Source organism: Neolamprologus multifasciatus, chromosome 10, assembly GCF_963576455.1.
Source record: "Neolamprologus multifasciatus chromosome 10, fNeoMul1.2, whole genome shotgun sequence".
Classification (NCBI taxonomy): Eukaryota; Metazoa; Chordata; class Actinopteri; order Cichliformes; family Cichlidae; genus Neolamprologus; species Neolamprologus multifasciatus.
Window position 1 is genome coordinate 6738363 of NC_140448.1, and position 15073 is coordinate 6753435.

Sequence of the window (15073 nt, forward strand, 5' to 3'; positions counted from 1 at the left end):
ATTAGTGTGATTACGTGACTTTTTAAGTGTTGCGGGTTAATATGACCTATTTTGCTCTATTTTCCTTCCATTTAAATGAACATTACAGTTTACGCAGTATTAGGCAAAGTGCACGTGTACGACTCTTTAGTCCGCACGCTTTTTATTAAACGATGTCGTTTCAGCCTTCTGTGCTTAATGCAGGCAAGTGTAACCTGTCTTCCAGTTGCTCCTCCTGAGACTGTTCAAAATAAAAACTCTGTTGATCTTTTTTATTTCCTCAGTGGACGCTTGGCGGGCTGTGCGATGACTCCTGTTACTGTTTTCAGTTTATTTGAATGGTTTAAAATTTTGTTTTAAAAAAGCAACAACCCTAATTTAAATGTAATATAATTTCAAATACCAACATGTCCAACTGATAAATGTAAAAGAAATAAATAAAAATAAATGTAAAAACCACATATATATATATATATATATATATATATATATATATATATATATATATATATATATATATGGTTTTTCAAAAGTGAAAGCTGTAGTATTGCAGAGTGAAACTGTATCATGTCAGTGCTCATGGTGAAAGCTACACAGTGGCTATTCTGATTTTTCTATTTGAATTCATCTCCAGTGGCCTTGGGGAAGAAATCGCGCCTCAGTTCGACCTCTGATGGGTGCTGGGACAGCAGGTCACTCAGGTGTCTTTGCAGAAGAGAAATGAGCTTCTTGTGCTGTTTATGACGTTATATTTATATTGTAATGTAGAGAGTGAACAACAATCCAGAGAACAAACCAACAATCTCAAACTGAGGTTGTGAGAAACACTCTTTACAGTTTATTCGACCTCTAATAGAGGAGCATTATTTTCTTTACTGGAATTCAGAGACTTTTAGCATTCCCAGAAACTTGATCCTGTTTTTCTGGATATTTTCAGACCTGGATGAAGAGAATCAACTTGATTTCTGTGCCCAGATTCTCGAGCAACCTTTCTTCAGTATTAACACGCTGTAGAGTGTACCTCACTGTTTTTTTATTTTTATTTGTTTCACTTGTCTCAATATGGATTTTAAAAAATGTGCTTTTTATGTCTCATTTTGTTGGATTTTAACAGATAAAATGTCCCAGACGTTGGTTAAATTTCATGATAGCAGCGTGAAGCACGGACATACAGTGTGAAAAATACAGAAACATATATCAAGTCATCTGATGGCAGGTCAACTTTTTATACTTGCAGTATGAAAGGTTTCTCAATGTAAAGCTGCTTCTGTCTCTTTTCCATGCACAGTCCACAGCAGAGCGGACAGCAGGACTGACTGTGAGGACATTATTGTGCTGACAGCAAATGTCTGGATTACTGGCATAGTTAGAGAAATTTAACTGGACGTTTTTGTATTAATGACACAATAACACAATTCAATATGTAAAAAAACAACAACAACAATTTAACTTTGTTCTCCTTCTTTGTTCAAACACTTTGTGTTTCTCACATCTCGTCACCTTCTGGCTTTCAGCAGATTTCATGTGAAATAACTTTGATATTAAAAGCAGAATTCGTTCTACAAACTGCTTGATTAGCAGAGACGCTGGTTTACAGTTCATCTAAGTGTCTTTGCAGGACCTGACTGTGCAGAGATGAACCATATTTATGTAGCCTGAAAACGTTTCACTTAGTTTCCAAACCAAACCTTCCACTGTGTGATTGGGACACCACCATGACGAGATGACAAAAGAGTTTAGATGAATTATGTCAAGCCTTAACGCTTCAGGCCGATTCTCATATTTCATCGCCCCCTTATTGTCTGTTGTAAATATGGCGGAGCATACATACACACAGTAGGTAGTAATTGGTTCCATTGTGTATACAAAGAAGGATGCAGCTCAATAATGTTATTAAATTATAGAACACTGTAATAACTTTATATAGTAAAATACATATTTTCAGATTTATTCCCACTGATTCATTTTTGCATGTCAGCTGGCCAACACACAGAATACACAACTGAGGGCAAATCTCATGCATAGGTGGGAGAATAGTCCTGGAAAGTTAACATTAGAGATTTCCTGTTGATCTGAAAATTGAATTATGTTTAATACTACAGCAGTGGTTCAATCTGCTCCTGTCTGCATGCAAATATCCTTGAACCTTGAAGCTGCTCTCCGATGCATCCATCACATTATAAATGTGTGTAAATGTCAGAAAGCACTTCAATGGAAAACAGAAACAAAGAAAAAAGCAACGTATGAATTCAATGAATGAGGAAACATATGCAAAGTGCTTTGAACTCTTTTGATCCTGTATGTTGGACAGCAGCAACAGTCTACTCAGTGTCACAAATATCACGTTTTTACCCTTAATTAGACACATAAATAAACAGTTATAGTAGAAAAATGTGACAAATATTCTAAAGGTTTTTCTGAGATTAAATATTTTTGGTTTAATTCCTCCCAGATTGTAAAAAATACTAAAAACCCAACTTGTTTTTTCTTCCAATGAAAACAAACAATGACAAATTTCCATCAACCTTTTGTAAATAAATCACGACACATTATTTTAATACTCTTCTGACGGCATCAGTATCAAATAAATAAAGTTTCCTCTGCTTGGCTTTGCAGTGAAATAAAAAATCAGCACGTCTGATGCTTCAGTTATTTAATCTTATTAAGGTCGGCTTCATTTAATTCATGTAAAAAAGAAAATGAATGTGTGACATTAACTTTGTTGTAGTTTGTCAAAGATATATTTTTAATTTCTCTGGTTTGTGTGACCGATGGAGCCAGCCTGTGTCTGATTGTGTCTCTCTGTGCAGGTCTGGGTGATGGATGGGGGCAGTCAACAAGGTTCAGTCCTCTGGACAGCATGGCAAAGGAGCTGGGTACCCACCTTTTACAAGTCAGTATAACCAATAACCCACCATGTCATCGTTCTATGCTCCTGCACAGTTTCCTCTAACGTATCACGTGTTGTATGAAACTGACGCCGTGTGTGAAATGAGATTACTGCGAGTGCTGGTGTGCTTTGATATGACAAAGAGCTAAATTTGGACTTGAACGATTATTTTAAATGATTTGAGTTCCTCTGACATTTGCATTTTACACATCTGGGAATGACTTTTGATGCAATGATGCAATATGGTCCTCATATCTCTGCAGAAGAAAGATAAGAATATCATATGAATTATATGATGGTGTCAGCACATAGCTAACAGTTTCCTGGGACACACATTTCCTCCTGCACACAGCCATCCTGATGACAGATTCAGATTATTAACCCCAGTTTGTTTACAGCATATCCAAACTACCTGCTCACACAACCTGCAGTCATACTAATCACAAGCACTGATGCATGTCAAGGTACAGATCAACAAACCATGAGAATAAATATATTAAAAGTACAAATGTCTAAATCCTCCCGTCAGCGTTAAGTCATCTAACGGCTGAGGGATGATTTTAAGCTTCTGTTTGTTCTACATTCGGTGACCTGAGACAACATCCTGGACTCAAAATGAGTCTAGGATGGATAATCATGTTTCTTCTTTATTTTCCCAGAGTGAACCCAAAGCTCTCGTCTCCCTGTGAGTTTGGGCTTAACAGTACTGCTGAGGGAGTTTCTGCCCTCGATAGACAAAACACTGAACTGGCAGATAAAAGAACATTTTAAGACTTTCTATAAATGCACAATAGAAATTTTCTTATTAACTTTAAAAGATTTCGATCTTCTTAACAAGTATGTTCTCTGTTGAACCTGCTTTATGAAGGACTATGTGTTCATATCAAACTTGAGTTGATGGTCAAAGACTGTTCTGTTTGTAACTTCACAAATTTGGGTAAAACAGGGCCTGCAGGCTCAGGACCTTGAAGCAGGCGTGGATCTAGAGAAATCAAATGGGGCCAAATCAAAGGCTTTAAAAAAACAAACTCAGGTGTTACATATGGTTAAAATGATTCAAATGCAGTAAGTATACACGTGCTTCTATAACTTAATTATTTCTGCATAATTAAACATTTCAATTACACATGTGAACTTTGATTAGATGTACTGTACAGCCTGTATAATGAATAACTATGTAGCCCAATAAGTATAAAATCCAGAAAGCTACACAACGGTTCACCTACAAACACAAGTCTAACTGAAGGTTTTGTTAGAAAAAATAAAACTGTTGCTTAAATTTACACCAAATGTCAGAAATCTGCACCAAGAATTTAAATCTAATTTTTCATGATTTCACCCTCTGAGGTCCAACATGTCCAGTTTTCACTGCTTTAGATTTCACATTTGTATTTCACAATGTTTTTATTTTCAGCTCAACCTCACGTGTCTGAATTTAGTTATTTTTCATTGACATGCTGTGTTAACACAACTGATCTGAAATCACACACATATAAGATCCTAGTAGTAGTTATATTATTTTACTGTAAAAACACAGACATGTTTAGTAAATGATTTATTATATATAACTTGAAATGCAAATATAAAGTGTACATTTTGAAAAACCTGTGCACATATTTGTAAACAGTAAAGTTATATTAAATATTTATCTACGGTACATTTTCCACCGATAGGAAAGACTTTTGTTCTTTCTTTACTGTTTTTATGCTGTCCTGAGAAAATGCTTCTTTTTTTAATCATAACTCTGGATTTAGTGGCCTGTTATTAAAATGTAAAAACTGGTGCATACTTTGAAGTCCGAACCTCCAAAACAAGCTGAAACACAGACTCAGCGTGGCTGCAGCTTGTTGCTGTGTCAGCTTAAATCAGTCATGTGATTTGGAGGTGCGGCGTGTCCGTGGACCACAGAGGGTTAATAACACTCACCTTCAGTCCATTTCCAGACCAACCCACCACCTGTGTAAAATCTGAAATGCCCATGCTGTTAAAATGTGCTCTGGCATGGTCATAGGCATCTGTTGCTACTGACAAGAAGTAAAGCCAGTCCACGCTATGGGCTGAACCATTTGTTAATGGTGGTGGTCAGTTCAATGTTATTCAATTCTAATTGTTGCTGGGATCAAAGTGTTAATGCTACCTTATTTTAATAAACAACACTGTCATAAGCATAGGGGTGGCAAGAGATCAGTTTAGGGTGGCACATGCCGCCCCTCTAGATCCGCCCCTGCCTTGAAGCAAGGACAAGAGGACAGAAAACGTAATTATAAATCTTTTCTCATATCAAGTCCAGCAGCTGTTGGTTTACATCAGAGGTGGGCAACTCCAGGCCTCGAGGGCCGGTGTCCTGCAGGTTTTAGATCTCACCCTGGGTCAACACACCTGAATCACATGATGAGTTCATTAGCAGCCTCTGGAGAACTTCAGGACATGTTGAGGAGGTCATTTAGCCATTTGGATCAGCTGTGTTGGATCAAGGACATGTCTAAAACCTGCAGGACACCGGCCCTCGAGGCCTGGAGTTGCCCACCCCTGGTTTACATACTAAAAAGAATTGGCAAATGTGTAAATGATATATGTATAGGTTTTCCGTTTTCATGTCTCAGACTGCTTATTGAGTCTGTTTTTTGTTTTTTTGTTTGTTTGTTTCTTGTTGTTGTTGTTTTTTGTTCTATTTTGTATAAATGAAAAAGTAAATAAAAATAAAATTAAAAAAATAAAAAGAACTGGCGACAGGACACAGCCCCGAGGTGAACCAGAGCTTGACACGACTCTGACGGACACTCGTCCATTAACGAGGACCTGTTGAACTCTGTCAGTAAGAAAGTGTAAAATCAGCATCAGCTGGTCTGGGAGTTTAAAATAAGAGGCACGTGTCTCCATCAGAATATGAATCTTATTAAAAGCTGAGGAGAAATCTGCAAAACAGATGCATGAGACCTGGGTTTAGTGCTAATGGACTTAATGTGAATAGTTTAGCGTCATCCACACTTACTTGGTTGATAAGCAAATGATAAGGATCAAGTTTTCCATTAACAAAGTGCAGCATTTCATTTCCCTGCTGATGATCTGCAGATTTATCTCCCTTTAAAAGCAGGCTCAGACCATCCGCAGCTCTTATTACGCTGACGATGTCAAACAGTGGTTGTCATTAAATATTTTAAAGCTAAATGAAAATAAAACCGAGGTTGTCATTTTTGTCAACTTTAATCATATCGACAGCACGCTGGGCGCCTTTTCCTCGTATCGTAAATCACATGTAAAAACCTCGGTGTCTACTTTGATGGTTCTTTTAAAGTGAATAAGCAGGTGAGTGCAGCAGTTCAGTCCTGCTTCTTTCAGTTAAGACAGCTGACCAAGGTAAAGCCATACCCGGCTAACGTCTTTGAGCGTGTTATTCACCTTTTCCTTACTTGCAGATGAGACTTCTGCAATTCATTGTATTATGGTCTAGATCAGGCCTCCATCCATGCTAACTGGTACCAAACGGAGAGAGCATATAACCTCAGTTTTAGCTTCTCTACACTGGCTTCCTGTCGCCTACAGGATCCAATTTAAACTCTGACTTTTTGTTTTTAAGTCACTTAATGCCCGAGCCCCTCCTTACCTGTCTGAGCTCCTCTCTGCCGATGCTCCAGGAAAAACCACGAGGTCTAGCTCAAAACTAATGCTGTCCATCCCACAGACTAACCTCAAACCTCGTGGTGATAGATCCTTCTCTGTGGCAGGTCCCAGAGTCTGGAATAGCCTCCCCTTAAATATTAGATCTGCACAAACACTTGAGCATTTTAACTCATTACTAAAGACACATTTCTATGACCCAAGCATTTTGGTGTTATTTGAATTAGTTTGTTATTGTTTTAATTCTTTTACTGTCCTATTATTGTTTTTTATTGTTATTATTGTTTTACATTGTTGCTTTTTAATGCCATTTTTACATTGTTAAGTACTTTGTGCAGCATCGGCTGTTTGAAATGTGCTATAGAAATAAACTTGACCTTGACCTTAAAGGACACAATAATACTGTTTAGGATCTTTTCAAAGGTTTCCTTTACTAGTCATGCAAGTACAGCTGCTATGCATTAGCATACTGATTAATGGAGGGCATATTTTTGATTCCCTGCCAGGCAGCTGTAAGGTTTTTATTTCTATAATTCACCTCAATTTCAGCCTTATAATTTGTTTAGCCTTTTTAATTTCGTACCTCTCTGGAGACAGCTTTTTTCTCAGGAACGTCTCCACATCTGTATATCAGTTTCTTTGTTACTGATGAATGCTTTGATTTCCTTGGTTATCCAACGTTTCCTTTTTGGATAAATAACTTTTTAGGTGGAGTCCAGACAAAAGTGATATATGATGAGTCCAATGTTCCCTCTAAGCTGTGCACTGCTGACTCGCTCTCTGCACACAAAAAAATCTGCGTTGCACACAAAAATAAAATCGAACCTGAATTGAAATGAAAATAAATCCGTTAACAATTCTGCTCTCCAGTGTTAGTCAGTGACTGGCTGCTCCCGTATGGGATCAGAGCGATGCCACCTTATCCCAAAGTCCAGCCAATAATGCGATTCACATTCGTATAAACGCAGCTAATCAACGTGGTTGACAGGCTATGACAGCGTCCTTATGTGCCGACACCGGTGTTTTAGCAAAGCGGCTGATGTGGAGCGAAGCCACGTTAACAACGTGTCCAACCATTGGAGATGTGAGCAGGACAGACGGAACAACTGACGGGAAAAGTGTGGACTTTATACCAGTTTTTAAATTGTGTTGATCGTAAAACCAGAGTTATGATAAAATATCTGCAATGTTTGTTTTTCTTCCTGAATACTGTCGTTGTTTATATTTACTGCAGGAAGAAACGGTAAAAAAGGCGTTTTATAAGGAAAACGCTCGAAAGCCTGTGAGCAGAAATACCCCCCCTCCCTCAACCTTTCCTATTGGTCGAAAAATGATATGACAACATGGCATTTAGTTGTTTAGGAAGGGGGAAGTTTTAGGAGTGATGGCGTGTTTGAGAGATTTGAGACATTTAGCACAAATCTTGTGTAGTTAGTGTGTAGTTAGTGTGTAGTGTAGTCAGTAGTGTTGTTGTGTGTCAGAACAATGAGGCGACTGCTGAGTGTTACAGGTGTTACAGCAGTGACACATCTGCTGCTGTCAGGCCTGCAGGTATCAGGCTGTTGTTCTCCTTCATCTCATAGTGACACAAATTATTTTTGGAGTGGCACAAATAATTTGTGTGGCATCAGATTTGATGCAGAACAGCTGATTGTTCTGTAAATAGTTTGAAATGTTTGTTTAAAAAACGCCTTGGCTGCATTTTTAGGTAAACAGCTGCAAAAACTTTGTTGTTTGCAAAACTCAGTTACTTTTTTTGAAGAAGTAACTATATCATTAATTGCCCAACATTGGTCATTATTTACTGTATTTGCAGACAGAGTTACAGACTCTCTCCCAGACCACAGACTCATCATACAGTCAGAGCTTTATAAAAAATAAAATAAAGTTTTGTTTTCAAAATTGGAGTTGAAGTTATTTTTACTTCCAATAGTGTTAACATGCTACACATGAACAAGATTTATTTAATTTTCATTGTAAGTGGGCTAAAGCAGGTAATTAAAAATAGTCTAACATAAATGCTGTAATGTGATTACTTTAATAAACATGTAACTTGGATGGATTGGATGCTGGCGTGACCACAGTGCACACGTCTGCTGTTGCTCACAGTGGTCCAAGTGTCCGCTCAGGGAGTTTGTGTGTTCAGACACGTGAAACATTAGAGGGAAGATCGGATGAGACAGATTAACAGAGATCATTAATGTTGTTACCACATGTATTATAAAAATGATACCAGCCAAAGCCTGAGGAGATGAGGTGTTCTGACCAGCATCTCACAAGTTATACCTCACATGGGAGTCTCCATGAAGAGGGTGTATGGGTGCAATAAATACACACTGCGGTGGTATGGTGATCGAAGGGAAGGCAGGGGCAACGACGTGGACGCACAACTTGTCACAAATGTTCAGTTTTAAATGTTTAAAATGGAAGATGACACACTTTTGGGCATCTGGACAAATTGTGTCAAGCTACATCAGCAATCAGCAGAGATGCAACAGAGGCATCGTCACACAGATGAATATAAATAATTGTGAAACACATCTGGCGAAATTCACAGGGCAAGTAGAAGCGTCGGAGTGAGACTGTTAACAGCTCAATGTCACGAGAGCTTCTCACGAGCCACCACAGTGTTAAAGGACCTTTCTGATGTAGAAGCACCTCCCCATAGCTTGTTGGTGGTTTCCACTGAACGGTCCAGACACAAAGGGATGCAGTTAGTGCCAGCTCCTTCTCCTGATCTGGATGACAGAGCCATGTCTTGATGAAGGCCACGAGTGTTTTTCACGTCATGTTTCAGTGTGACCCAAGCTTTCTAGCTCATCCATCTTTTTCCATAAGGACTATACATTGGACAAGAGCATTGTAGGGAGAACTGGCAGCTTTTGGCAGTCATTAAGGTATGTTTACCTGAATTGTCTTCAAATTCCACCTCATCCAAATGAGCAAAATGCCCTCCGTCATCAATAAATGGAAGGCGTTTGGAACCACCAGGACCCTTTCTGGAGCTGGCCACCTCCACCTGACCAGTCTGAGCAACTGGGATAGAAGGGTCTTAGTTATGGAGGTAGCTAAGAACCTGATGGTTACTGTGACAAAACTCCAGTATTGCTCTGTGGAGAGCCTAGCAGTAGGACAACCATTTCTGCAGCACTCCTACAGTCAGTCCTGCATAGTAGAGTGGCCAGATGGAAGCTATTACTCAGTAACGTGTCTGTGAAGGTTCTCAGTCATCCAGGTCATCGTGGTCAGTAACACATCCAGACACATGACAGCTTGCCTGGAGTTAGCTAAAAAGCACCTGGAGGATACTTAGACCATGAGAAACAAAATACTCTGGTCAGATGAAACAGAGACTGAACTTTTTGCAGACTTGCACACAGGCTTAAACCTGGTTGAACATCTTTGGAGAGATCTAAACATGCATGTGACTGTGCATCAATGCTCCACATCCAACCTGATGGACCTTCGGTGGTTCTGCAAAGAAGAGTGAGAGAAACTGCCCTAAATAGGTGTGCCAAGCATGTATCATCGTACTCAAAAAAACTGAGGCTGTATTGTGGCCAAAGGTACTTGAACGAAGTACTGAGCAAACTGAAGCACCTCCCACAGAGACAGGGTTGAATGCCTTCTCTAAGTGCACAAAACACACGTAGTCTGGTTTTGCAAACTCCCATGAACCTCAAGTATCCTCAAGAGGATAAGGAGCTGGTCCAGTGTACCATGACCAGGATGACAACCACATTGTTCCTGCTGTATCCGAGGTTCGACTGATGAAAGGAATCTTCTTCTCAGCATGTTGGCATAGACTTTCACAGTGAGGGTGCAAAATGTGATTCACCTATAGTGACAAATCTCTGTCATACAAAGAAGAATACTCATGATTCTGAATCACTGCCATCATCTCTGGGCCAAAGCTCATTTAAAATTAATTATTATAATATTAATTAAATATTCTTTTTGGAAAACATGGACACCATTTTGTCAGGACTAACGACTCCAGCTTGTTATCAGCACTCAGTTCGAAACCTGCACCTTTGATAGGAAGGGGGTGCGTTCATGCCTGTGAAATCGGCAGCTTGCACATCTGGAAAGGCAACATCAGCTGCCATGTGTATCTTTTTGAGTAATACTGTTTGGCTAATACTGTCATGACAAGCACCAAAGAGTTCAGGCTACAGGTCTGCATAGCCGCCTCACCAACAGAGGTGTGGAACAACTTCTCTTCACCCGAGAGTCCAGAACATGCAGCTGCAAATCTGAAACTATGTTGACACTATTCACTCACCCATCCAAACCATCAGGTGTCAGAATGACTTTCATGGCCACAGGTGTATAAAATCAAGGCATGAGTTAGACTGCTTCTACTTTTGTGAAAGAAGAGTCACTCTGAGGAGCTCGGTGAATTCTAACATGGTATCATGATAGGATGCCATTTGTGCAACAAGTTCAGTCATGGAAATACCTTGTGGGCAAGATGGCGGATGTAGCAGGTGGTGGTGCAGACGTAGCTCCGCCTTTCAAACGGTCACGACTAAAACCAGATCATATAAAACAACTGATGGAGGGTAGTTGTAGAGGACGAACTGCTTAATTTCCTTGCTGTAAAAATCAAAACTTTAAGTCAGGATGAAATTGTGTTGTTGGCCACGAACACATTTGAATCCGAGGGGATTGAAGCAGGGCTGGACTGGGACAAACAATCGGCCCGGGCATTCTGACTGGTGACCGGCCCACCGTGGTATTATAGGAAAACCATAAATCCTTTGAATGAAAACAAACGCTGTTGTCACAGTGATGGACACTGTCTTGCTGGTATATATGTACCAGTCTAATAAACTTAAACCTACACCATCCTCCCTATTCTGCTGTTCTAAACAGTACCTGAAAGCAGACTGCTTGGTCGAGTTAACCTCCTGAACACAACACATGGTGAAAACCTGAAATTAAGACAGAGGAGACTAGAGGTGAGACATGATCATTACTGATTACTGATTACCAGTGTTGGGACTAACGCGTTATTAAGTAACGCGTTACAGTAACTACGTTATTATTGTGGTAACGAGCACGGTAACTAGTTATTATGCCAAAATCAGGAACGCGTTAGTCGTTACTGGGATTTAGATAGGGTCGTTACTCGTTACTTCGTGTGGTGGCATCGCGGAGCTTCCACAGATTCAATAACATTAGCAAGTGGTGGAGGCAGCAGGTGGAGGAGAGAAAGGGGAGGCAGAAGGAAAAGAGACCGCCGGTCCAAGTGTGAACTGAACTTCAGGTAAGAAGTTATGACCTGCAGTCTATCTGGGTCAGATATAAACCAAGTTTAGGTGGAGTTTATTTTCGTTATTCTGACTTTTTCCTACTGCGTACTAGCTAGCATGACGGAGTTTCTATACAGCTGGGTGGGTGCTATGATGTTACTGATGTTGAACTTTATTTTGTTCATAAGTTATTAGAGTTGCCAACCGTCCCGTCTGGTATTCAGAGAAAATATTACGCGTTTCGTATTGAGGTGAAAAGGATCAGTTTGTCCCGTAATTCAGCTACATTGAAAAAGACACAAAGCTGGAGTTATTCTGTGTCTTTGCTGCACAGCTGCTTCTTCTTCTTTCATTCTCTCCCCTCCCTCTCCTTTTTCCACTTCAATCATGAAAACTGATCAATGATCAGCTGATCGGCTCTCTTGTTTGTTTATCGCCCACTTTGTGCCAGAAAGAGGAAACCAGCCGATGTCGCGTTAAACAACAGCAGCACGTTTAAGCTTGATCAGCTGTTGTTAGAATTTATTTAATATTAATTTCTAGTATCAGCTGATGTTTGCTGGAGCCACAGCTGTAAAGCTGCTGGTCATGATGGTTTGGATATGTGGTGAGAGGGAAACATGAAGATGAAACCAGGAGATGTCCTTACTGAATCATCAGAGCTGAACAGCTGATGGAGAAACAGGTTTACCTTTTAGGTGACATGGATGAGTTGAAGTTATGAACTGTTTCTGAGAGACAAATAACACCAGGATCCTTTTCTAAGTAGCTGACAGCTGGTAACTGTGCAGGGGCGGGTCTAGCAAAGTGTTGCCAGGGGGGCAGGTAGGGCATTAACAGGGAGAGGGGGGCACAAAGAAATACTTTCTTATTCTCATTTAAAATGTCTAGCTTTTAATAAATAATTATCTGAATCTTACAACAAACGATTGATAGATTGATGCATATATACCATCAAACAGTGAACATCACTGTCACAACAGCGTTTGTTTTCATTCAAAGGCTTTATGATTTTTCCTATAATGGCGGGCCGGTCTCTAGTCAAAATGCCCGGGACGATTTTCTGTCCCAGTCCAGCCCTGTATGCAGCTCATCTGCAGTCTGGTGTTGCCTACATCTTCATATTCAGAAGGCAGAATTTCTGAGTTCTGAGTACAATCAAAGCACCACGACTGCAGTTTTTTGTGTTGGATGTAAAAGGCGCACATAACGCTGTGACGTAGGCTAGAATCATGGCAGCAGTCAATGACGGTCCAGGCGTGGGATTTCTCTCGTGGAAATATGCAGATTATCTTTTCCTTTCTATTGGTAGGTGGCACAGTGCACTGAGGCAAGTAAGCAAGCTAGAAGACTGGCAAAGTTATGGAAGCAACACATTAACAAGAGAAGTCTGAGTAAAACCAAAGTTACTTTCCCTAGTAACTAGTTACTTTGAAAGTAACGAGTAACTTGAAGTAACTGAGTTACTTTTGATAGAAGTAACTAGTAATGTAACTAAGTTACTATTTTAAAGTAACTTACCCAACACTGCTGATGACAGATTTAGATATATTTTCATAAACTATTCATTTACCACATCAATAAACAGCATGGCAGGGCAAAATATGTTTTCTAACATGGCCTTTAAAAAGTGAAAGGAGACAGAAAGACAGGTGAGAAAGAATAAAACTGACTTTTTGATGGCATTTTACACACAGTACTGGTGCAAGATCTAGAAAATGTGGGAAAATACTGGCATCATGTACAGTACTTAACTACTTCTGAGGAAATTATGTTGGGACCCTGAAAAAAACTTACTATGTACAATAATGGATTTCTATACATTTTACATCAGATGAAAACTTTGGTTGTAAGATTCAGATAATTGTTTATTCAAAGCGAGACATTTTAAATGAGAATAAGAAAGTATTTCTTTGTGCCCCCCTCTCCCTGTTAATGCCCTACCTGCCCCCCTGGCAACACGTTGCTAGACCCGCCCCTGCACAGTTACCAGCTGTCAGCTACTTAGAAAAGGATCCTGGTGTTATTTGTCTCTCAGAAACAGTTCATAACTTCCCTTCAACTCATCCATGTCACCTAAAAGGTAAACCTGTTTCTCCATCAGCTGTTCAGCTCTGATGATTCAGTAAGGACATCTCCTGGTTTCATCTTCATGTTTCCCTCTCACCACATATCCAAACCATCATGACCAGCAGCTTTACAGCTGTGGCTCCAGCAAACATCAGCTGATACTAGAAATTAATATTAAATAAATTCTAACAACAGCTGATCAAGTGGCGCTTCTGTTGTTTAGCGCGACATCCGCCGGTTTCCCCGTTCTGGCGCAAAGTGGGAGACAAACAAAGAAGAGATAAAAGCCGATCAGCTGATCATTGATCAGTTTCATGATTTGATCTGTTTTGATATGTAGAACCAAGCAGGATAAACAGCTGAATTTCCCTTTGTTTAAACTGGCCCAAAAAACTCTTGAAGTTCATAAAAAGGTGAAATACCTCGGTCACTTTATTACTGAGTAAATGAATGATGATGATGACATATACAGACAGCGGTGTAAGCTCTATGTGCAGGCAAATGCTACTGCACGCAAATTCAGCTTTTGTTCACTTCCAGTCAAAGTGGCTTTGTTTAAAGCGTATTGCACACCGATATATACTGCCCCCTTGTGGTCATCCTACAAACAATGTCGCATGCAGAAGCTGCATGTTGCATATAATGATGCGATGAGAATCCTTTGCAGGATACCTAGAAGGGGTAGTGCCAGCCACATGTTTGTAGCTGTGGGTGTTTGGACTTTTAAAGCACTTTTATGAAAGTGTTTAATGTTCAATTTTAGAGAACGACTGGATGGTTCGAGTAACAGTATAATTTTAGCACTCACAGATCCCACAGTGAGTGGTTCCCGTTACTCATCCAGTCTGAGAAAGCACTGGTTGAAGTGTTTGTGTATTTATTGATTTATTTTAAGTAAATCTGTTTTATGTATATTATGGTTTTATATTTTTACAAATGCTTTATATATTTATATATATATATATATTTTTTAAGGTTTATACCTTGTGTTTTATTTATTTTTTTTGTGGGGGGGGGGGGGTTCTGTCTTGTTTTTGTGGACATGAAGTCTGCCAATAAAGATTGATTGATTGATTGATTGATTGATTAACCTCACTACAAAATATTTCAAAGGTAACTGTTAAAAAGGTGAAAGATTGGGAATGATAGTAACTCAGTTTGGGGGATTTTGCTGTGGCGTTGTTTTTCAGAAGCCAGGCACGGCCCCATAGTTCCACTGGAAGGAAATCTCAGTGCTGCAAAATACCCACCAAAAGAC

The 15073-nt window shown here is 39.6% G+C and overlaps 1 protein-coding gene across 1 annotated transcript in view; it reads left to right on the plus strand.

Annotated features, from left to right (window-relative positions):
- sim2 (SIM bHLH transcription factor 2) overlaps positions 1 to 15073 on the plus strand; it is a 44594-nt gene that overhangs the window by 2807 nt on the left and 26714 nt on the right. The window contains exon 2 of the mRNA XM_085173660.1: positions 2790 to 2872. Coding sequence (XP_085029786.1) covers positions 2790 to 2872 — 83 coding nt within the window. The remainder of the gene's footprint in view (positions 1 to 2789; positions 2873 to 15073) is intronic.